A 23,776-nucleotide genomic window follows, 5' to 3' on the forward strand; every position below is an offset into this window, starting at 1 on the left:
TTGGACACGTAGCCTTTCAGCATTCACTCCTTATTCCAGCAGAAGTGCTTGGATCCTTCCTTATGTAATCGCCTATGACTCATCTAGGCAAGCATGTATAGAGGAAAGGTGCTTATTTGAAACTGCACATAAAGATCCCTCGTTTGAATATATAATTTCCAGCTCTTCCTATTCAAGGTTCTTTTGAGCCCCTTAACCCTTTAGGATTCTGGAAACTGAAGAGATTGTTCACTGTGCCTTTATGACAACGGGTATGCGATAGGAGGGGGCAGGGTTCTGGGCATGCTACCAGCAGTAAAGATTTCTCTGGCTGGAAGTGCTACAAATACAAATGCTCACAATATGAAAAGGTGCAGCAAAAAATTTGGTAAATAATTGGTAAGGAATCTTTATCCCAGAAGAAGGGAATTCTGGGTTGGAGTTCTGCCTACTTCTCTCCTCTTCATGATAAGATTCATGAGAGTGGAATGTTCATGCTGTAGGGTCATCCTCATTCTCACTTTCTGCAGTAATCAGGATTTGTAAGAACTGGATGCAGGACCAGTGGTTACAGGACCACTCCTTACAAATATGGATGTCAGGAGTCATCCTACTGTCTTTCTATCCTACTGCAATTGCACCCGAATCCAGGAAGAAAATTTATTTATTGTATTTTTGGAGGAACACAGAAATACTGGGTTCATTTTGGGTGGACCCACATGGATGTGGTTATGCCCTAAAGGAGCAAGGGACAATTGGTAGTTAAGAACAACAACATATATCTTGAAAGGCTTACTAAAAGGTTTGTATTTTACAAGGACCTTCACTATACTGTAGAGGAACTGTTGCTTGTAGAGGACTAGGCATCCCACTCTGGGAGAGATGTTGGTAGGAGAGGCCTTCTGCTGGCCTCCTGAAGCTTTGATGGTAGGCTTACCTTCACAGCGTTTCAAAAGCATAACATGGAATAGCAACGAAAGAAGTTGTTGTTAATGTGTAATAGTGGTCATTTCCTAGCTCAGACGGAACTCCCTGTATAGTATTAGTGAAGGTTAGTCTGCAAGGTGTGAACTTTCACCTAGATTGCACTGAACTCACACTGAACTCACACTTACTTACATGAGGGAAGGCCCTGAAACCAGTGTAAACTAGAAAGATAAGACAGCCCCAACTGTAAGCAAAAGCTGCCTCTTCAAGATAAGAGGAATGGCCCACCTGGAGACAGAGAAAGAATACAGTGAGGAACAAGGACACCTCAGACCCAAATACTGCTACTGAACCAAACCATTGCACGAGGGGAGGGGAACCCGGGTTGTAAAGGTATAGCTGCCCTGAGATTCTTTTGTTTGGGGTCCATCTCTGGAGACACCCAGCTCGAGCTGCTCTTCATGGCTGTGCCACTCACTAAATTCATCTGGCGTGCATCGTGTCTGAGATTCTGCTTTGGGAAACCGAGGGTTGAGCCGGAGGATGAAGTGCCCATGAGTGTGTGTGTAAGGAGTCAGGAGAGGCACCCGTCAGCTCACTGGAGTCACCACTGCAAGGAGATTCTGGTCCTAGAGGTTAGCCTCGGGTGGGGTGTGTGGGTATGACTCCTTGAATGCTGTGTGAGTGCTCAGGCAGCTACTTCTTCCTTGATAAATGTGATTGTTCAGTACACTGTACAAAGTAATCCCATAGGGAATCCCTTAGGGTTTAGTATGCTAGCTTTGGGAGAAGCCACATAAGGTGCTGACAGCTTCATCAGCAAATACGCCTTTCAGTACCCTACTGCCAGTTTTTACCTATAACTTTTAACACCTCTCCAAGGTGCTTCTTGCTGAGATGCTTCAGTCAAATAAAAGAACAACCTTCTTGGTCAGGAAATGCAGGTTGGTCTTGAGCATGAATATGGGAGTATACTCTTTGTGCCACTGTCCTGCAGCTGCTCAGCCCATAATTGTACAGCACTCCGTGGCAGTCCTGGTGGCACAGCGATAGGAGCCAGGATAACCATGGGTAAATATAGGCACCAAGGATTCAAAAGAATTAACATGCTTTAGATTTGCATTTCAGGAGTGTCAAGGCAGTCTGTAATCTGGACCACTTCCAGTTCGTGAACATCATGACCGTTGTGTATTATGAGGTTAATGCAAGAAGTCTCCAATCCAATTGACAGTGAGCCTAGGTGTGCCTCTCATTGCAGTGCAGTTGTCCCCCGTAGGGTTTCTTGTTGTGATCCCTCCTGCATTCATAACATGAAAATATCGTAAATCTTGGTCAGATTTCTTAATCACAAAGAACAGTTCTAAAATCACAGCTTTATTAATTTAGCTGCACTGAATTGGTTGGTTAAGAGAGACAGTAAAAGCTAATCAGTTTATATTTATATATTTTTGTATCTATCTATAGGTATATTAAAAAAAAAAAATCTATCACTTTACTCCCTGCCCCACTTTGTGTTCAGTAGTGCTCTCACACTGGTGTTCTTCACAGCCAGTTATGTACTGAATTTGGGAAACATCTTTGTGAATGTTGCTTTCCTTACACTGAAGTTCTTCCTTTACTGCTAACCAACACCATCCTGAGATGCAGAAGCACGAAGACTACTATTTAATAAAATACCAGCTTGAAGAGTAGTGTCCTAGTCAATAGCTAGGTATTGTCACCTTAAAATTAATTAGATTGTTCTGGTTTACATAGCACTAATTTATTCTGGACATGAAGCGATGCTAAATTGGTTTTCTACGAGACACGTAAACTCATGAGAGAGTAACGAGAAGGAAAATACAGGTGGTGCTTAAGACTGTGGGTAAATATATTCTTCTCACCACTTTCCCACATTTTAACACATTTTTCGGTCATATCTTCAGATATGGTGGATTCTGTCTGTATTCTAGTAGGATGTATTATAACAGGGCACATGATTATAGGAAAAGTGCAATTTTGAAATTTGTTCTTGCCTCTGTATGAAGTGGGATCCTGGTCCAATGAAGTTCCACTGCTGTGCTTATCTTGATACTGCATAAAATGCATTTTTATTGCTCTGCTTTCTCGCCACTTCTGAGTAAATGGAAAAGAAACAGTTTGGTTGCAGCTGTGATAAGGAACAAGGTGAGAGCGTGTATACAAGGTTTGCAAATTATTCCCTTTATTTGCTTTAAGTCATTTTTTATCTTTAATTTTTTCACCTACAGACGGCAACAGTGGTTGGAGATGCCCAGCTTGTCAGAATGCTTCTACGCAGGTTCCGAAAACTTACACCTGTTTCTGTGGTGAGTTCCTTGCTTGCTTTTGCAAAGAAAACTGATTCTGTCATTCTGATTCTTTTTAAAATTTGATACTGCTGTTAGTTTGACTACGTCCCTGAAATTTAACCTTGTTAAAATGTTATTGACACTGGGAAGTGGCTATACAGAGAATCACACATTTGTGAAAACATTTTAAAAATGAAATATGAGGTCATAAGTGAAATATTTTCATGTTGCTGTACAAAAATAGTGGTTTTCATAGAATAATGATAGAATTGGGCTGCTATTCTCCAAGCTTGCTTTTGTGGAAGGGCTGAAATAACCTGCCTGCGTTGTCTTTCTCTGTGGCAGGATACACCAAAATAATACACAGTTCAAGCATACCACTATCTAAACCTTTAAAATGATTTAGGAGCTTTGTCATTTATGTTGATCAGGGGCACATACAGGTTAAATAGGAAATAATATTCCAAATTTTCAGACCTGTATGTAGAAACATATCTAATAAAAGTGGTAAATTGGGTACATAATTTGTTAAGCCGTAAGTATATGACAAAAAGTGAGAAATGAATTGTTACTTGCATACATATGAACCCATTTTCTTTGGGATTTACAATTTTGAAATTTGTGTTGATTTCACATACCTTTCCCTTCCTTAAGTCAGAGTGACTGGAAAGTTTAACCTTGCTTTCTACTGAACAGAATGTTCTGGATTGAGACTGGGAGTTAATGAACTTCCCCTAAGAAAGTTAGACTTATGCTGTAATACATAACAGTTTTATCTAAAGTTCTCTTTATGTATTGTGTCAGTGAGTCAGTTAAGACCAATGCAATGCAGGTAAGAGGGAGTTTTTGTATGACAATGTGTGAAATCTTAAGAGTGTGAGGTAATAATTCAGTTAGAACGAATGTTTTGATTCCAAATGAAAATTACACTTTTGAGATAGGCTGTCCATATGTTAAATAGGAAGGAAGTTCTGCCTAGGCTTAAAGACTGTTTTGTAGTTTTGGGAGATCTGCAGTAGGAACCTCAAGTTGTCCACAGGGTTAATATTAGCAGAGCACCATGCTGGAACATAAGACTTGAACGTTCTGAAGGTAATTTTACATTACTGATACAGCATTAGGACATCACCAGTTGCTTATGCAAAGATATCTTTTATTTGATGCAAAATACTAACTGTGTGTTGAATGTGATTAGATGTGGGTTTTCCCACCATTCCATGAGTGGGAATTCCTAGCTTATTTTTCTTCTTAATCTTGTAACTTTCTGGATTTTCCTGGCTATACAACTGATTTAATTGAAACTCAGGTGAACAAATGCCATCTGTGGTGTTTATTCGTGTTTTCCTAACTTGTTACTTGTAGAATGTACAAAGGTGTACTAAAAGAGTTAAAATGATAGAAGCCTGTCACCAAAAATATGTTTGCTTGGCATTTTTAACTGTTGCAACACTGGTTTAGTTGCTTCATTGTTCATTTAATTTCTCTCTTGCAGAGAGCCCAATTAGGTTTGCATGTGTTAACTGTGGCAATTAACTTTTAGCATGGTGATTGTCTCATGCACTTAGACACTTAGAGCTCTAAGACTTGCTAACTGTATGTCAGGTTAATTAAAATATGGTTTCAGTGCTTCTCTGAAGTATAGAATACTTGAAGCTAACATACTGGATTTATCACTTCTTGTTCAAGACTTCTGCTGCATTCATCAAAATGTCAAACTTCAGTGTTTAAATTTATGCAGTCTGCTGCTTTTTAGAGAAGTGACTTTTGTAATTTGCCCAGTCATTTCATTCTGCCCCTATTCCCCATCATCTTACCAGTTAGATCTTGTTTTCTGGAAATGGTGTCTTTTTTCTTTTTTTTCCTGCATTGAGGAGGTTAAGAGTTTTACCCTGAATCTTTTTTCCTATTATGCAGCCTGACCAACTAAAGGGGGCTCTTAATTTTCTTGTATTTTATCAGTTTAATGTGAATACCAGCTGTCTACGTGCCTGCTGAAAATATAGAAGGAAAGAATTTTCTGGAGGTTGATAATGCAGTGGCATTTACTTTTAGTAAATGATAGTTTAAATAAAATAAATTAAAAAGAAGTTGAGTATGTACCATCACTGAAAGCTGAGAAGAACATAAAATATTTTGTGTTATTTTGTTCTTCAAAGACAACTATTGCCAGCATTGAAAATAGAGGTTTTTCTTCTTGATGTGATATTTTTCCCAAATTCAATATTGTATTAATGGAAATAACTGTGGTTTTGTCTTTGACGTGGTTTAGGTAAGGTGCACAATCCTGAATGGAATAGAAATGAAATCCCGCATAGCTGTGGGGAACTTTGTGGAAAGAAGAGACAGTGTGTGGACTGTCCGCATCTTTGTAACATGTAAGTAAATGTTTGTCATGTGAATCTTGAAATGATGTAGAGAAAAATTCTGAAGACCATATTTGGATATTTTTTGACTATATAGTATGCTTCGAGGTGAATTTGGTTTATGGCTCATCTGAAGCTGGGAAGAAATGGAGGCTGTTTGTGGTTTTGTGTCTAAAGGAGAGAGAACAGGTTGGCAACTATAGTTTTAGTAACATTTTGTGTTTTAGGAACCAAACCATCTGCCTGACTTGGTTTCAAGAACTTTCAGTGAAGTAGAAAACTAACAGTGAATAGAAGTAATTTTAAAGGTGCACTCAGTGGCCCACCTGGCAATTTAGGTGCTGCTTTTCTTTTAGCGGTGTTTGTATATCATAATCCAAGAGCAGTGGGTCTTGGTTAAACTGAAGGACCCCTTGCTCCTGTCCTTTGTTTCTTTTTCTTTTCTTTGGCTGGTGAACTCTTGAGGATAAGAGGGCATTACATGTATTTATCTATTTGTTGGGATCGCCAGAGGGTGGAACCAGAATCCCTCTTGGAGATCATGGTGAGTTGTTTCTCTGTGAGTGTAGTAAAGTGAAAGTTAACTTTTCATTTTTTTCCTTTTTTGACTTATTTTTAAGTCTGTGCCATCCAGGACCTTGTCCTTCGTGCCCAGCCTTTGTGACAAAAACATGTGAATGTAGACAAACAAGGTGAGAATGCTTCTATTATACAAACATAGGTTTATGTAAGAATAGTTTATTACAAGTTTATACAATAAAACCTTTCTTACAGTTTATTAAAAGTTTACAGAACAAAGTTTATTCTGAGCTGTAACTTTTGTTTGTGTGCTAAAAAAACTTGGAGAATGTTTTATTTAAAAAAAATCCACAATTACGTTTAATCTTCTAAGAAAATATAAAAATAATTTTTGGTAAGTTGTTTATGTTAAAATCAATTTATGGTACGTGTAGCTGAAATGTCCAGGCAGTTGATTTGATTTTGAAACCCTCTTCTAGTATTTATTTATTCTATTTTATGGAAGACAGAGAAAGAAGAAAAAGGTGCACTATTTTTCTGTCTGAATGGAATGCAATGTTGAGTTACTCCATTCCAGAAACAATAATTTCAGAAATAACATGGACATTTCTGGGAAGCTGTACTGCTAGCAAGGGAGAAGTTTATTCCAGACTTAAAGACTATCTTTTCCTTGCATGTTTGGTGTATATAGTGACACTGGCAACAGTAAAACTCTACTGCCCATACTATCAGCACTCTCTCATATTCAGTTGTTCTGAGTCTTTCGAGTCCCTGTTCCAGTTACCTAGAACTGATTCTGTGTAATAAAACGTTTACCTCTGCTCGTTTCCAGAACTAAACCAAACAGAACCTGATTTCAGTGTTGGCATTCTTGCTCTAGAAAAAAAGATTCTCAGACTTCTAACAGTTGCTTCTGAAAAACTGAATGTAATATTAAGTGATCTTAGCTGTATCTTCTTTTGAAAAATTATTCATGTGGCTGGCTTTATAGTTGAAAGTACTTTCTCTTCTGTAGAGAAATGGGTGGGTTGTAGATTACTGAAGTTTACTGTACTCAGGAAGATCACCTCCTTTATTTTTATTCTAGCTATCCCTTGCATTTAGAAGTTTAATAGATGCAACCAACCTTGATCTATTATTTTTCCCAGGTGCCAGCTACTTTCACCAGATGGCTGATTTGTGTAATACTGTCTTTAGTACTTAAATCTTGTTTCTAAATAGCTTTTTTTCGTATGTATTGTATTATCATCCAAGATGTGTGGTACGGCACCTCTGACTTGAAGATGCTTTGAAGTTAATATTTCAAATGTATGTTTTATGGTCATTGTATGAGGCCAGCCAGAATGGAAAAAGAGGATTTATCATTTTGTCCCATTTTTAAAAACTATTTAATTAAAACCCCCCTGGAAATTCTGTAGACTTCCTACTGTAATAGGCATCCTACTTGAAGGGGGCAGGCGAGGGGAAGCAGGGAGAAAAATAGCGGGGTTATTTCTGAAAAAAATGTTATGTTATGCTACTGAGGTACCTGACAGCCTATGGTGTCATTTCTCTACAGTCATTCAGTTCGCTGCGGCCAATCAACAAAAATTCGTTGTTCTAATGTGTGTGGAAACACTTTAAACTGTGGTAAGCACAGCTGCACTCAAGTCTGCCATGCAGGAAAATGTTCACCTTGCCAATTAACAGTGCAGCAAGGTAAGTATTAGAACGCCTTATGTACTCTATAGTATGAAAACAAGAGGGTGAAAAAAACCAGTGCCAAGAGGCAAGTGCTTTATTTTTACGTAACACAACCAAAGGCTGTTGGAGCATGTGCCTTGTTGGGACAGGCTGGTAGTACTGGACTTTGTAGCTTTGTGAAGGCTGAGTAATGGCCTTTCAATAAAGAGCTAATAGGAAGTAATCAAGACATCTGGGACAGGCTGTGCAGGAGGGGGAAGGATGACAGGCAACGAGCCTAAGTTGAAATGTTATAACTAGCTATAAGGGAAAACTTTTTTGGGGAACTTGGGGGATTTCAAGATGCAGCTGAATAAAACACTGAGTAATATGGTCTTAAAATACCAAGTAATGTAGTCTGTTCTCATTGCTGACTCTGTTTTAAGAGCGAGCTTGGACTGGCTGATTCCTTGAGGGCCCTTCTGACGTGAATTGTCCTATGATCCTATTTAATCTTTCAAGTAATTCTGAGACTTGATTAAGCAGTACAGGGAAGGAGAATAGAAAGGGGTATAAGAAAGCACGTTACAACAAGCTAATCATGATTTCTGTTAAAATTTTCTGAGCTTGGCCTTGAATGGAAATTGTCTAATTGTGGGTATGCAAATACCTTTTGTTGAACAGCTTATATAGAAAATTGCAAATTAATTTTCTCAAATTTTATGGTACTAATAAACTTAATATGTATACTGCTTTAATATGTAAATTTTTTGTGCAGATAGTACTTCCCTCTTTAGTTTTTATTTCCTTATCAAAACCAATAAAACAGGAATTCCAGCTTCCATAGGACTGAGAAACCTTTCTTGCTGAAATAATCTAAAGAGCAGTAACTTCAATATCCTTCTAAACACTGACTTTCTCAGTTTTTCACTTTTTACCTTTTTATATTTGCTGTACTGCTGGAGGTGTTTTGTCACTGATATTCTCTCGTGTTGTTCTCTGTGGAATATTGTGCTTTCAGTGTGTTACTGTGGAAGCAACTTTAAAGAAGTATTCTGTGGAACAAAGGAAGAATTCTCTGATGGATTTGGGAATTTCTCATGTCAGAATATATGTGGCAAGTAAGGTCACTATAATTCAGGCTTTTGAAAGAGGTAATCTTATTCACACTTGGTGATCATGATACTCTTAGATAATTCCTCTTTTTCTTCTTTTTTCTTTTTCTTTTATTTTCTTGTTTTGTTTTTTTGTTTCTTCGGTTTTGTTTTTTTTCCAGAAAATTAAACTGTGGGAGGCACAACTGTACTCAAGTATGCCATCCTCAGCCTTGCCAGCTCTGCCCACGGCTTCCACAAGTCGTGTATCGCTGTCCGTGTGGTCAGACTCCTCTCAGCAAGTTACTGGAACTAGGATGTGTTGAACGTAAAATATGCACAGACCCTATCCCGTCATGTGGAAAAACATGTGGCAAACCTCTTTCCTGTGGCAGCTATGGTAAGTAGAACTTTCTGCATCAGAGTATTATCTCGTTGTTTAAAAAAAAAAAAAGTGGTCCTCAACTGTTTCATTTCAAGAAATAAATATTTTATTGATGATTTTGGGTTTTAACCAAACCGAGTGTAAAAACCACTGCAGACCCTGGAGTTTGCTCATAATGATAGCTTAAAATCAGGAAATATATTTGTCTAGAAAGCACTAACACTAGCTAGCCCTTTAAATTTTGTTTACACGCATCTTTCCTATATTGGTAGAGGAACAGAGCTGTAGGAATTTCCAGAGACTAGTATGTACTGATGTCTTTTAAAAGTCCACCTAGATCTTTGACTTTCATGTGGAGACTGGTAGAGATAAATGACCTTGTTTAGATGACTCCAGTAATTAGTCATTTCCTGCTGCTGTAAGAGGGTCCTGAAGTGAAAAGTAGGGTTGGAAGGGTTGGAGCAGTTACGTGCAGAAGCAGTTTGACACTTCAGTGAGTGCATAAGGTAACTCAAGTGTGTTTCACTGTGAGGCTGCGTGAAGCTCCAGTTTTACAGACCACATATTTAATCTGATTTGTTAGACTTCAGAGAGGAGGGAGACCAATGCTGTTAAGATGAGGGCTTCTCGTTAATGACTGATCCATTCTGTCAGTCCAAGGACAACACATAGAAAGGGAATGAGGTAATTTATCTTTTAGTTTTAGGGTGGTGAAGCACTGGGACAGGTTGTCCAGAGAAGCTGTCGATGCCCCATCCCTGGAAGTGTTCAAGGCCGGGCTGGATGAGGCTTGGAGCAAGATGGTCTAGTGGAAGGTGTCCCTGCCCATGGCAGGGGGGTTGGAACTAGGTGGTCTTTAAGGTCCCTTCCAACCCAAACCATTCTATGATTCTATTATTTCAGTTAACTTGGCAAGTGAAATCTGAAGGTATGCATAGTAAGTAATTCTTTTGGACTGAAAGGGAAGAAAATATTACCCAAGTTTCAGGAGTTTTAAGTAAGATAGTATCACACAAGCTTTTTTTTAAATATGTTAATTATAATGTATGTAATTTTAGTGTTAATTGTGGGCCTGAAAATCTAGTCTGTAGATTAAAGAGTAAAAAGTGGAAAATAATGGCAAAATTCTATGCACATTTCACTCAAAACAGTTCATTTGTTTGGAAACCCAGCTGCACATAAGCTTAGTATCTTTGACCAGCAATGCTCCTAATAAATACAAATTTCCAGCTCATGGATTCCTTTCTTTTAATTACTCGTTAATCTTTGTATTTTCATTTTGCTAGAGTTCGTTCACACATGTGAAAGCCTTTGCCATGAAGGAGACTGTAGACCATGTTCTCACACGTCAAATATTTATTGTAGGTGTGGCTTCAAAAAGAAGGTGAGTTTATAAAGCTTGACCATGAAAACAGGTAATCTTTGTTTTTTAAAGCTGTGGTGAGCATGGAGCTGAAGTAGTTGAGGAAGAGAAAGCAAAGAATTAAAAGAGGTGCTGTGCTCCTTAGTTGCAAGAGCCTCCATTGTATATTGACGGATAGATGCTAACTAGGTCATACTGTGAAGTGCTAACATGGACTACTGACTGTGAAAGCACATTTTTGAAGTAATTTTGCAGAGTTTACACAGAATTCTCTTTGCTTAAGCTGGCTGCAAAGTCCTGTGTTACTCTGCAGTATTTATATAGCACAAAGCAGCGTAGTTTTACTGAGAGTAATGTAAACTGAGAGAAGAAAGTAGCCTAACATAAAAAGCAAACTAAAATTATATAGTAATAGCTTGTAGATTTGTTGTATAATTTTTTTGAGATAACATGAAGCTTTTACTGGTCCTCATTCTTTGCATATATATATATAGTGACCCCGCAGATCCTCAACGACAGACTTACAGTAATTAGTGTATTTTTGAACTGTGTTACTTTCTCTAAGCATAGTTTTGAAATCTTTGGCTACTGTCACAAGAGCCTTGATGACTGTTCTGACCTGTTAGATATCTTCTGTAAGTAGAGATGGCTTCTGAATATATGAAGTCTAAATACCTAAAAATGAGACTTTGCTTGAAGTTGGAACAATTTTCTTGAGGTAGAAGGCTTTAATTTTCTTTCATTTTGAGGCCTGAAACGAAGCAGGAAGATTTGGGTTTCAGTTTGTGCAGCTTCTTGGACACCAGAAAGCTGCTTCTTGAAAAATTGTGTGAATTTTAGTGATAATTTAAATCAGTCATGAAAAATGTGATGCTCAGAAATGACGACTCGGAATGTAAAGTTGTGGTGCCTGAAGATTTAAATGCAGACAGTCAACAATGTTCTTTTCATCCATCACCTTTTATTTTAGGTCTTCAATCTAGGTAAAGCTTCTTTGATTGTGAGACTTGATCTCCCTCCCTCCCTCCCTCTTTCCTCCTGTCTGTCCTGGCAGACTTACATTTTTGGACAGTTGGTCGAAGTACAGATTTGTGTGCTATGTCAATATTCCCTGGGAGAGCTCTTTTGGTTTCCTCTGTGCAAGTTTCTGGTCTCTTAGGAAAAACCTGCTTCTGTCACTTCACAGCGTTATCTTTTGAATTAAGTGGAGAATACAAAACTAGAGGTTTTTATTCGGTATTGAATCTCTAGGGTAAAAGTATTGTCTTAAAAGATTTGAGAATTTGTTTTTCCAGCTTTTGTTTCACTTTTGTATACAGAAGTGTTTCACACATGACAACTGAGAGTGCAGCTTCTCTTTGTATCATGTGACTGGGTGTCTTTTAGTTAAATAAGTTTCAGTTGTTTCATTTATTTTAACCTAATGGCTCCCTGTTTGTTTCCTAGGAAGTCCCATGTGCTCTCCTGAGAAATAAAGGTACGATGTTATGTTACATATACAATGTGACATTGTTTTCAAAATGATGCACAGCTCTCACTAATTTGGGGTTTCATGAAGTTGGCAAACATTTAATCAGTACTGCTTCTTTTATCCATACTTGGATGTCAATGTGGTTACGTCATAAGATGCTGCTGCTTTTGGGAAGTGGTTTGAAATAAACCTCTTTGATTTCTGTCCATCTTTTACACAAAGAATGACTTCTTCAGCATTTGATCTCCGTGATTCCAGACAAGGTGTCTATTCCAACGTGAACAGTTTTCTTAGGCTACCTGCCACACACAATAGGTTGCCCCCCTGCATATCTTTGGGTCAACTTGCACAGCTCAGATGCAGAGTAATGCTTTTGTCCAAGTTCCTGGGGAAATACAAGCTTTGACTCTGCTTCACAGTTGTATGCTGCTCGTCTTTGCATCTGAGCTTGGCAGAGAGTTCCCATTTGACGCTTCTTGGTATTCTGGATGTAGCATCTGAAAGTTCAGCTCAATGAATTTTTACTTGATGGACCCCTGTCATACTGAGGTACTTATTTACAAGATACCAGCGATAGTAATATGCCTATTCCTAATCTGAGTTTTGTCTATGAGGACTTTGCTCTTCAGAGTCCAGAAGTGATTGCTCGTGTTAGCTGTGGAAGGTGATAAGGATGTTCTTTGTTAGCACTAGTTTCATGAGCATATCAGCAGTAGTTGTATTTAGCTGACCTTTACTGCCTTAACAATTTAATCAGTCTTAAACTGGATGTTCACGGTACTCCAGTGTATCAGTTATCCATTTTTCTGTGTTGTGCAGTTTATGGTGTAAAGACTAATATGAAATAAACTAGTTTCATGTATTCTGCTCTCCAAAACCCTTTTGAACAAGGGTTTGTTTGAAAGAGGCTGAGTGTTCAGATGCAGAATTAATGTGGAAAAGCAAGTAGTTTAAAAGTTTACGTGCTCACTTATTCTGTATTAGTATCTTCTAGACCATGGTCTGCAACTGTATTGGCAAAATATTGTGATTGCAGCTTTTGTTCTCAGCATAAGCAAAGATATGAGAGTTACGACTTTGCATTTTTGGTTGGTGTTTTTTTGTTTTGTTTCAATAGCTGCTATTACATTCATGTGTGACAAGCGATGCAACAAGAAAAGGTCGTGTGGACGACACAAGTGTAACGAAGTCTGCTGTGTGGTAAGTTTACGCGTGGTTTTATAGAATTGTCCATTGAGATGTGCGTTTGGTTTTGGTTGTCATGTTAAAAGACTTTTGCTTTCGTATCTTTCCATTTTGGGGCATCTTCAGTCTCTATTTGCAGTTCTGGTCACGCTCAAGAAGTTTTTCCTGTGTGCATTTATTTTGCAGCATTTATTTTATGGGTATCATTAGAAATGTAGTCCCATGTTCCAGCCTAAATGTAGTTAAATCCTTGTAAAGGTGCTTTTTGTCAATGCAGATTCCAGGGAGGATGGTAAGGGAAAGGATACTACCTAATACAAGAAGCAGAAGATGTGTTGTTGCTGTGTCTGCAACAGAGGTCTTAACATGCTCTGCTGTAAAAATTGCGTATCCATACAGTGATAGAAAAATTGTATAGATCAGGCCTAAGCTATTTTTTTGAACTATACAGTTTTGTCAATTATGATCTCGCAGGGAAAAATAATAAAATGGAGTTTATAGTTTAATTTTGCTTTTTTCTTTTTTGCCTTTCCCTAGGACACAGAACATAAGTGTTCTTTGGTTTGTGGTCGTAAACTCAACTGTGGGCTTCATAGATGTGAAGAACCCTGTCATCGGGGAAGTTGTCAAACGTGCTGGCAAACAAGTGAGTTAACATCCAAGAGTACATTATTTCTTATGTATTATAGAAATCTATTCATTTAACTGGTCAGAGTTGGACAGCCAATGTGATCCAAATTGACCAGAAGCTGAAGAATGAGGTTGATTTTGATTGTATGCTTTCTTGTGAAAGAGAAAATTATTCTAGGTGAGTTTACTAAGTGTTGGATCTTAATAGTTAAAATTGAACTAGAGCGAAATATATTGTTATGTATGCTGATGCAGCAATTACTTAAGTATGTGAGGAATCATGCATTGATGTAAGGAGCCATACGTTGGTTATGGCCTCGTTCTCACAGTAATAGTAATCTCATTCTCTGTACTGCGTTTGAGAGGTCCGAGTGCCAGCAATGGGAGATTTGGCTGGAGATCACAGGAGCGCATAATCTCTCTGCCAGCAACTGGAGGGACCAGACAGATGACATACTGTAATGACAGCAGCTGGAGAATGGGGTCACAAGTGGTGTGGTTTAGCTCTGGCTAGCAAATGGTCTCTGGTCTTTCATCTTCCTGGACTAAGGAAGACTTGTGGCTTTGAAGTCTGGAGGGGCCCCTTGGTCTGGGTGCCAGCATCTGGAGGGACCAGGGGGGTGTGCAATTCCCTTGTTACCTTCAGTTCTGTATGTGCTAGTGTATGCCTGGGCAATTTGCTAATGAGCTTGCTTCAGAGCTGAGCAAACTGGCTAGTAGGAGGAGATCTGCCCCTGGAAATACCCATGGTTTCAGCCAGTGACTGGGTAAGGGGTCAGGCCAGATATGAATATTAGACAGAGCCTATGCTAATGTTTGAGATCCATGAATGTGGTGTGCATGTGAATCTAGAGCGTATGCGCGTCTTCACGAATGAACTTCAGTGTTGTTGAGCTGGAGAGGAGGAAGAGGACTTGGCTATTGGTATTCCTGTTTACATGAATCTTGTTCAGTTGGCCCTGTGTTAGTCTGCGTGCCTGGTTCTGTTATTGTCATGTATGTGTTGTGTGTCTTGTCTCTCTGGAATACGTGTTCAGTCTTGCTAGTGGCTGGACCTCCATATTGATCCAGCAGCCATTGTATCCATGGAAGTGGGACAAGTAGGAACCTTTGGGGGTTTAGAGTTCAACAGATTTTGCTTTGGTAGACTAGGAAGGAGGAAGCCTGAAATTCCCAGAGTTGGAGAACTTGCTGTATTCAGTGGCTCCCTTAACAACTCCAACGTGGATTGTGGTGTTATTGTTCCATAATTCTCTTCCCTCCTCCATCATTCTCTCCTTCTCCCTGATCCACTACCTTTATAATAATTTAAAGATAAATCATACTCTCTTTTTGTTCTCATGTTAATATTCTCTCTTATGTTAATATTTCCTCTTAGTGTCCTGTTTTTCTACAGGTTTATCTGTTTGCATTCCAGTCTTTTTCCCTCCCAGTTTCTTTATAGACTGCAAAACAGCGGTGAACTCTATTGATTTTTGTGCAGTTTTAGTTGGGATTGTGTATGCAAGTATTTTTATTCCTTTGTTTATTTTATCACTGAGATTTGGAATCTTGTGCAAAGAGTTTAAAAATCTGTTTCTCAAATATTGAAGGAAAAAATGAGGGAAAAAGAGAATAATAAAATATATACTGCCTGAGACAGACAACTTCCAAAGTCTTTGGACAGGTTCATAACCTGCTTATGAGGGTCCATGTAACACTAAACAATATAAAGAAGTATACAGAAGAAATGATAGGAAGAAGTCTGCAGACTGGTGGCCTTCGGGTAATTTTCTTTGGAATCTTCACAGTACCATGAGCAGAGCTTGGCAAGAGGACAAAATCTAACCACTGGTTTGAAAAAAGTGATGGTGGGGGAAAGTTTGGAGCACAAGATACGGATGATGTGCTTTCTGGAAGGGAATTCAAGAGAGAGCTCCCCATTTTTAAGTCAAGCATAGAACAGCAACAGCTTTCAACTTGACATGAGCGTTTCTCTCGCTCCAGTTCAAAATGTTGCTGTCAAAGTACCATTCTCTAAAAGCGAGCCTAGTTCCTAATGAAGTGATCATAGTCCAGTTTTCTTGTAGGAGCCACAAGAGCTAATAAATTCATTCCAGTGATGAATACCAAACACACAGCTGGTGTAAAGATTTGCATGTTATCTAAAGATTTCTCATAGTAGAGAAGTGCAAAAACATGTTGTTTGTGGTTTTTTTTCCCTCCCCAGGTTTTGATGAGTTAACTTGCTACTGTGGTGAATCTGTGATTTACCCCCCAGTCCCCTGTGGCACTCAACCACCTGAGTGTAAAAAAACATGCACCAGGCCACATGACTGTGATCATCCAGGTAAGTCAGGCCATTCAGTTTTGCTTGGGTCTTTTGGTTTTGTTGCGGTTGGTTGGTTGGGTTTTTTTTAAATCATAATGTAGAAAAGTAGACCTAAATCTGTTTGAAAATATATTTGCTTTTTTACTAGATGCTTTTTCAGTGGTTGTGAATATTTCTAAAAGTCTAATCTTAAAAGCCAACCAACCTGAAACTTTGCATGAGTATAAGCAGTGGTGCTGCTAACTGATAAAAAAACATTGGATATTTTTCTCATTACTGTTAATAGTTACCACACATTAAGTGCTATATTCCAAAGATGAAATTCTCTGTTGAAACAGTGGGATAATTAGTGAACAGTTAGTTTCTACATTCCTTGAAATTACATCGGCTGATTGCAAAAAAACCACAGCACAGGCCAAACAGTTATGCTTTTCTGACAAATTCTGTGTGACAGTATAACCCTGCTCAGAACTTATAAAATTCTCTGCTATTTAATTTAGAAAATATGGAGGAATATTCACCTAAAACCCTGCCATTATAAGTTTTAGGGAGTACTTTAAAGAACAGATTATCCTTGCATGAAGCATCACGCTTCCTGTAAATTGTGTAGTTCTGAGATGCAAACTCATGTTTAATAGTCTTTACTGTCGCCTTTAATGCATTTGACTGACATACACTAATCAAACTGTGCTGGCTTTTATACTTCTGTGTCTGCAGTGTACCATTCGTGTCACAGTGAGGAGAAATGTCCACCCTGTACCTATCTCACTCAGAAATGGTGTATGGGCAAGCATGAAGTAAGTCTGGACAATTAATGTTTTTCAATACTAAATCATGTTGTAGGACTGTGGGCTTAGATTTTTGTGGCCTCTTTGTAATGGAGTATGTTACTGGAGTTTGGGCTTTATGTGATTAAATGAGAAAAGTATGTCTTTTATGCCATAGGCATTCAGACCAACTACTGTATTGACCTATGATATAAAGAAAAACTCAGTCTTTGTCCTAAGATATTTTAGTATGATGCTTCTTGAGTGGACAGCGCCAGATGAAGGTGTGAACAGTAAAAGTACTTTGAGATTTGCATTTATAATTCCTCATTTTTAGTTGTCATCCTTTTCCTTCCCTCTTCCAGCTGCGAAGTAATATTCCTTGTCATCTCACTGACATTTCCTGCGGACTTCGCTGCAATCAAATGTTGAAATGTGGAATGCACAAATGTAAAAGAATTTGTCATAAAGGAGAATGTCTTATAGATGAAGAGTGTAAACAACCATGTGTTATTCCAAGGCTGTATTGTAATCATCCCTGTATGGCGCCATGTCATCCTTCTTCACCCTGCCCAAACACATCCTGCAGTGCAAAGGTTAGATACCCAAAGAAAATTCACTCCTAATTGTATGGTTTAATTATCAGCCAGTAATTGTTGTGATAAAAACAGGTGTGTTTGTATATTGATAGCATGATATTTTTTCCGGCAACTTAATTATACTGAAATTTTCAAAAAGCTATCATTTTTAACTAGTCATTATTCCACTAAAATGGGACCTCCCTCACACCTCTCCATGGCCATAAAAAGGCAAAAGTTTAAGGCAGCGTGCTTGTGTGTCTCATACAACAGGTTGATCTTCAGTGTGAATGTGGAAGAAGAAAGGAAAGCATGATTTGCTCAGAAGCATCTAATACATATCAAAGGTTTGTACCATCATAATTCTTTAAATTGCTTACTGGATTTAGGACTTTGCAGTTGGATTTCATTTCAGGCTTGACTAAATTTATTGAATTCACAAGCCTTTTCACATTTTGTACTTCCATTTACAGTTTCTTTTTTATGTATTCCCCTGAGCTTTCATACCAGCTCTGCTGTACTAGAGTACATTGTTCTTTTCGCTGTTGTTACTCTAACTGTGGTGGTGTGTCACAGCTTGAATCTCCCGCCTGTGGAACTCTGCTGTACCCATACAGAGCGATTAGGTACAGGCTAGTTGGGCAGGTCCAGATTCAGGCTTCCGAATGTAGGTGCTTACACCCAGTGGTCTGTGTGTGAGATGCTGTCTAAGTTTCCCTTAGTGTGTGATGGAACCTGGTCAGTACAGATAATCGAAACTGAAGAGTGATTTAAAGTCATTCTGAAATAACTGAATGGGGCATCTTGGTTCCTAATATGCAAACTGAGTCCTGCCTAACTCCAGTTAATGCAATAGGTTTGTCTCCAGATCCTATTTCTAAACTTACTCCTCTTTTTCCCTTACAAGAGAGGGCAAGGAAGTGGACAAGGAAAAGAAGAAAAGTAGGACTTTAAAATGAAAATAGCAAAACAGTAATAATAATAATTTTTGAAAATCCTCTTTTCTCTGAGGCTGTGATTGAGAGAGAATCAAAAAATTAATCTAGAGAGTTGATACGCAGCCAGAGTTCTGCTCTGCATCCCAGTTGGTAGGAGAGCAGTCACAGATTCTCCTGTCTTTCAAAGAAAGCTTCTTAATCATTGTTTTATTTGGTACTGCTGTTTGAGGGCCTGATACTAGCCCAGCTTGGGATATGCTGCTTTGTTCCTACTGACCGCTGCCCAGATTCAAATTCTGACAGAAGGTGACTTAGCATCTAATAGGCGCTTAATACGAATTAATGAAATGAGGAGAGAAATGTGCTAATCAGAGACAGCTAAACGCAGTTATAGTCAATACTAAGTTGAAAGCAAGATAGACTTACAGGCGTGGGGATAAGAAAAAAAGGTGTTTTTTTGTTAAGATCTATCTCACTATGCATGTGAATCAGAAGGCTGACTCAACTTTGAAATATCAGTTTAGACTGACACATGCTTGTCATTATTGATAAGCTCGGAAGGTAACGTAATCACAGAACAGATTTTTGAAGGCTGTTTTTTTTCCACTGTTGCCTATCTCAGGCACTGCAAAAGTATTTGTACGAGGAAAATGGTTCCTTGAAGTCAGCGAGGGTCCTTGTACGCGTAAGCCGAACGTGTGTGTATTTATCCAATCAGAGCCCAAGTTAAAAGAAAGGGAAAGAAACAGTCAGTTTAAAGCAAGTGTTTGTATCTGTTCATTCAAATGTGTTCACATATGTTTACAGATTACTCTTGGCCCGTGCGACGTTAACAAAAGCTGCATTTAATGCCAGCTGAAAGATTAAACTGTTCTGATTTTGTCAGAGTTTGGTTTGGCTATTTTCCCCACCATCTACACACCTGGGGAAAAAACCCAAACACCACCCCCTCAATAAAAAAAGTAAAAAACCAACAATAACAAAGTAACTTGTGGTACTACTGTGGGAAGGTCAGCTAGGCAATGGGGTATCCAAGTTTCCTCAAAAACATTGTAGGAGTGATAAAGCAGCTTTGAGCTATGTCAGCGAAAGAATGCCCACGGGAACAGGAAAGGGAATGTGCTGCTATGTCTGTACACCATACAAATCATGATGTCTCATCATCTAATGGCCTTTGTCACCGCTTGAGAAATAGGAAGCTGATGGTGCCACTCAGTGCCTTTTGGTTTTATGTAATATGATTATCCTCCTTCCTGATAGATGATTTCTTTGAATGTGACAGAAAACATACAAACACATCCTTTTATTTGAATTTAACAGAAAAGATGTTTCACAGGATAAAATGTTCCCTTTCCAGGATTTTGTTTGAGAGTGCTACGGGATATTTCACTAAAAAATTGCTGTATATTTTAGTTATAGAAAGTTTAGCAAGAAAATCAGGTGGGGAAGGCTGGTTACTGAAGGGAATGATGAAGAATCTTTATAAAGAAAATTGTAACAGTCTCGGTAGGCATTTTGCTCCTTTCTTGTGGCTTGTATAATCCGTATTTTCTAAGCAAATTTCTAAGGACTTTATAAATTCACTTCAAAGGTTTTAGTTGCAGAGAGTTAAGGAAGAATCATGTAAAATTTAGGCGGTTAAATCTCTACGGTCAGCTGTAATTTGAGTATTAAGGAGGTGAGAACAAAGAGTATTTACATTGCCTAGTTGAGACTTGCTTAGCACTGATGCTCTGAAAAATACCCTGAAGAAGCATGTCCATTTGTGAGTCTTGCTCCTAGTTGCTTGAGGGAGATGAGAGAGAGTAACCTCTTAATTGGCGTGGCTCGATTAGACTCCTGAAACTCGGTGATGTGGAACTAGAGTCCCATTCTGTAATCTGATGGGGAAACGGTCCACCTGGTTTATTCCACCTGGAGGTTTGTCTGCAGCTTTACACACTTTTTCAAAGGTTTATGTGTTGCCTCAAATGAAATCTAATGCTCTTCTTTTTCAGAATAGCTGCTATATCTATAGCCACCAAGTTAACAGATCTACAGCTTGGGGATTCAGTGGAAATCAGTAGGCTTATTACAAAAAAAGAAATGAAGCAGGCCAGGTAAGGAGATACATGTAGAAACATATTTGAAACCTTTGTGTGTACCTGAAACATAGATGATGAGGAAAATACATAATATTGTGAGCAAAAATCCCGGCTAAATAGGAAGACTTTAAATAGCCTGACTCTACTGCAAACAGTACTGCTAAAAGTATTTTGCAGTTCCTTAGAGGGTTATGTTTTTTGCTTTCACGTGGAATGAGTTCTCTGCCATGGGCTGGTTTGTTGTTATAATTATGTATGGGACAATATAATTGTGGTGTCAGAGTTTCTTTCTACTCCTTAGGGCTCCTCTGGATCTTTTTCAGCTTTCTAGGCAGTGTAACTTTTGCTGTTATCTTCTGTTTCAGCACCCAGCATTACTTCCTGGATGATGAATAGGACGTATTTTCCCCTAGTCATCATCTTACTATTTATAATATTTTTCTAGTGCCCTTTTTATACTTCTTACATTTGGGTCTCAGTTCGATTGGCACTTCTGTGTTCTTACACTGGCTGGCACTGTAAATCTTCCTTTAAAGTCACAAAACCCCTTGTGACTGGTGATTTTTCTGTTCCTTCTGATGTTTCTCAAGATTGGAATAGCATGTCTTTTACTTTCAGTCTCATTTCTTTAAGGAATTGTCGTTTCTCCAACATCCTTCTGTCAGAATCTTGATTTCCTTAAGCCTTTGCCCTTGAAGTCCCTAATTTCTGTTTGTATTTTTTTCTGTTATCATCTCCCTCTTAATTGTGAATTGGATTATTTCAGAGTCAGTCTGCCACGTGTGTTAAAATCTAATATTCCTTTATATCATGTAATGTAGTGAAACTTCCCATACAGTTCCTTCATGGCTTCCTGTATCAAAAGCTAATGCCAGCATAGTTCAAGAACTTCTGGTAGTCATTCTGTTCTGGTTTTGTTTAGTGTCTGTGAAGTTGTAACACCTTCTTACCAAGTCCTGGTGGATAACTTTCTACCCTGAACTAATTTTAACTGAATGTCTGGACAAGATAAACTAATACCAGCCATGATGCATGGGAGCATGTGCTCATCCCAGTCTCCAGCTTTGTTCTAGTTGGGCCAGTGTCATACCTCAGAAGAAATCGGGGAGGGGAAAAACAAAGTGAAAGGGGGAGAACCATACTGATTCCCATGTGCAGCTTTAAAGAGTATGGTATTAGTGCTGTATAAGCATAGTTTAAGAAAGACACAAAGAGGAAACAGTAGCTGAGTCTTTAGCCTACCCTGTTTGTTTCAATTATTGAATACTCAAAAACGTAGAGTATAAGCATTATTTTTTGTTTCTAGAATTCCTACAGAATAATCTCTGCTTCACCAAGATTGAGCCTCAACTACTTTGTTCCTATTTGTATCACGATGCCAACCAGATGCAAATATACTCAACAGCATAAGCCAACTTCAGCTTCTCCAGAAAAAAAAGATTCAGTCTTTAAAGAAAGCAACTATTTGGCAGTGCTAGAACTCAGGGGGAAGGGGGATGTGTGGGGTGGTCTAAGAAAGGGGGAGGATGACTTTTTCAGCTACTGAAGCTGCAAGTCTGTCGTAACAGCTGTACGCTCACCAGGACAGCAGATAAGACAGCAGTGACTGTGTTGTGTCCCAGCCTTTGCAATGTGTAATTAAATTCTGTTGTAGTCACTGCTGCACATCCTTCTGTGTGGGCAGGCTTATTTTCCTTTCCTTCAATAGTTGCAATTACCAGAGATTCCTTTTCCGTGTGCAAATCTTTCCTAATGTGCCGTCTGAACTGTGGCAGGTAGCCTGTATGCAAGGACAGTCAGAGGAAGTGTTCTTCCTTCCCCACTCTTTTCATCTACCAAATACTGGGGGTGGGGGGGTGTTGAGATGGTGGCATATAAACCAGAAATTGAAGAATAAATACTTTATTGTCAGACTCCAGTATTGTCCAAGTAACTTACAAATATACTTAACTCATTTACAATAATAGAATATTTTATATGAACTGTGCAGAGATTTCCTTTGTTTCTCTCTGGTCCTGTCTGTAGGCATTTTATACTTCAGTTTGGTTTCCTTCTTAGGGTGTGGGGGATTTTTGGTGATAAACTTGGTCAGTCCTAGAGTAGCTTGTCTAAACTGGCTATTTTACAGGAGGAGAAAATGATTCTTTAAGAAAATTACTTTAAACAGTACCAGGTTGATCTTAAGGATGCAAGTTCGCTTTCTTCTGCCTCCTTTGAGGCAGAAGTTCTGGACCCTGTAGCAGTGTGTGTCCAGACATAAATATATGTCACTGAATGAACCACTTTCCCCTGTGAAAATGATTTGTTTGAAATCAAGGAACTATTATCAACAGAAGAAATTCACTTACGCAGTCAAAAACTTTTTCTCAGCCATATGGCTTGGCTAATTGCTACTTTTGTTAAAGACCTGGAGAAGAGCTTGTGTGCTCAAAGATCTTTGGTTGGTTGGTTTTAGCTGTATTATCTGATCTAATACAATAAACTATTCTCACACACTCTTCTTGCTTCTTGCATAACGATAGGACAGCAACAAAACTACAGTTTGAAAAGTATGAGTAGCAGCAGTGACTTTAATTGTATTTTTCTTTCATAATTCAGGTTGCAGTGTGATGAAGAATGCTTAGCTCTTCAGAGGAACAGGTGGGCAGTGAACTTCCTTGCTTTTTCTCAGAAGTAGACCAGGTTAAGAAAGTTAATGCTATGTGGAAAAAAACCCCTTTGCTTCATGAGCTGATAAATGTGGAGATGATTCCTGAGTTATAGGGATCTGTAATGAGTAATCTGAGATCTTACTAGAGAATTCTAGTGAAAAGTCCTAAATGAGTAGTTTCAAGTGTACAGACTATATCTTCTGCAAGCTGTCCATCAGTATTAGTAACCCATACCTTTACTCTTCAGTGACAACATGTTTGGGAGGCTGGGGGCATTTGTGTGTTTATTTTTGTTTGGTTGTGGGTTTATGTTTTGAGGTTTTTTTTCCCTCTTGCTCTCAAATTTAGGCGTCTTGCTGAGGCTCTTGAAATAGATGATAATTCTGATCCTTTTAACGTCCGTTCTTCTGGACCAAAATACAGTGACCTTTTAAAAGAAGATGCAAGGTATGTATTCCAATAATGACGGGTGTCATAGGTAAACAATGGTGAGTGAAAGATGGGAAATGCAGAGGAGTTCTATTTGCTCTTGTAAAAATGCCCATGTTTACTTTTCTCTC

General features: G+C 38.6%; 1 protein-coding gene across 1 annotated transcript in view; it reads left to right on the forward strand.

The window, feature by feature from the left end:
* Window positions 1-3,155: 3,155 nt before the first annotated feature.
* NFX1 (nuclear transcription factor, X-box binding 1) overlaps window positions 3,156-23,776 on the forward strand; it is a gene marked incomplete at its 5' end in the record, with an annotated part of 34,107 nt that continues 13,486 nt past the window's right edge. The window contains 17 exons of the mRNA XM_010160653.1: window positions 3,156-3,233; window positions 5,485-5,590; window positions 6,199-6,270; window positions 7,656-7,795; window positions 8,781-8,880; window positions 9,036-9,253; window positions 10,525-10,622; window positions 12,048-12,078; window positions 13,190-13,272; window positions 13,795-13,903; window positions 16,097-16,216; window positions 16,916-16,995; window positions 17,331-17,561; window positions 17,817-17,890; window positions 20,479-20,580; window positions 23,164-23,205; window positions 23,565-23,663. Of these exons, the coding sequence (XP_010158955.1) occupies window positions 3,156-3,233; window positions 5,485-5,590; window positions 6,199-6,270; window positions 7,656-7,795; window positions 8,781-8,880; window positions 9,036-9,253; window positions 10,525-10,622; window positions 12,048-12,078; window positions 13,190-13,272; window positions 13,795-13,903; window positions 16,097-16,216; window positions 16,916-16,995; window positions 17,331-17,561; window positions 17,817-17,890; window positions 20,479-20,580; window positions 23,164-23,205; window positions 23,565-23,663 (1,783 nt within the window). The remainder of the gene's footprint in view (window positions 3,234-5,484; window positions 5,591-6,198; window positions 6,271-7,655; window positions 7,796-8,780; window positions 8,881-9,035; window positions 9,254-10,524; window positions 10,623-12,047; window positions 12,079-13,189; window positions 13,273-13,794; window positions 13,904-16,096; window positions 16,217-16,915; window positions 16,996-17,330; window positions 17,562-17,816; window positions 17,891-20,478; window positions 20,581-23,163; window positions 23,206-23,564; window positions 23,664-23,776) is intronic.

This window comes from Eurypyga helias, unplaced genomic scaffold (assembly GCF_000690775.1).
Source record: "Eurypyga helias isolate BGI_N326 unplaced genomic scaffold, ASM69077v1 scaffold10331, whole genome shotgun sequence".
In the NCBI taxonomy this organism is placed as follows: Eukaryota; Metazoa; Chordata; class Aves; order Eurypygiformes; family Eurypygidae; genus Eurypyga; species Eurypyga helias.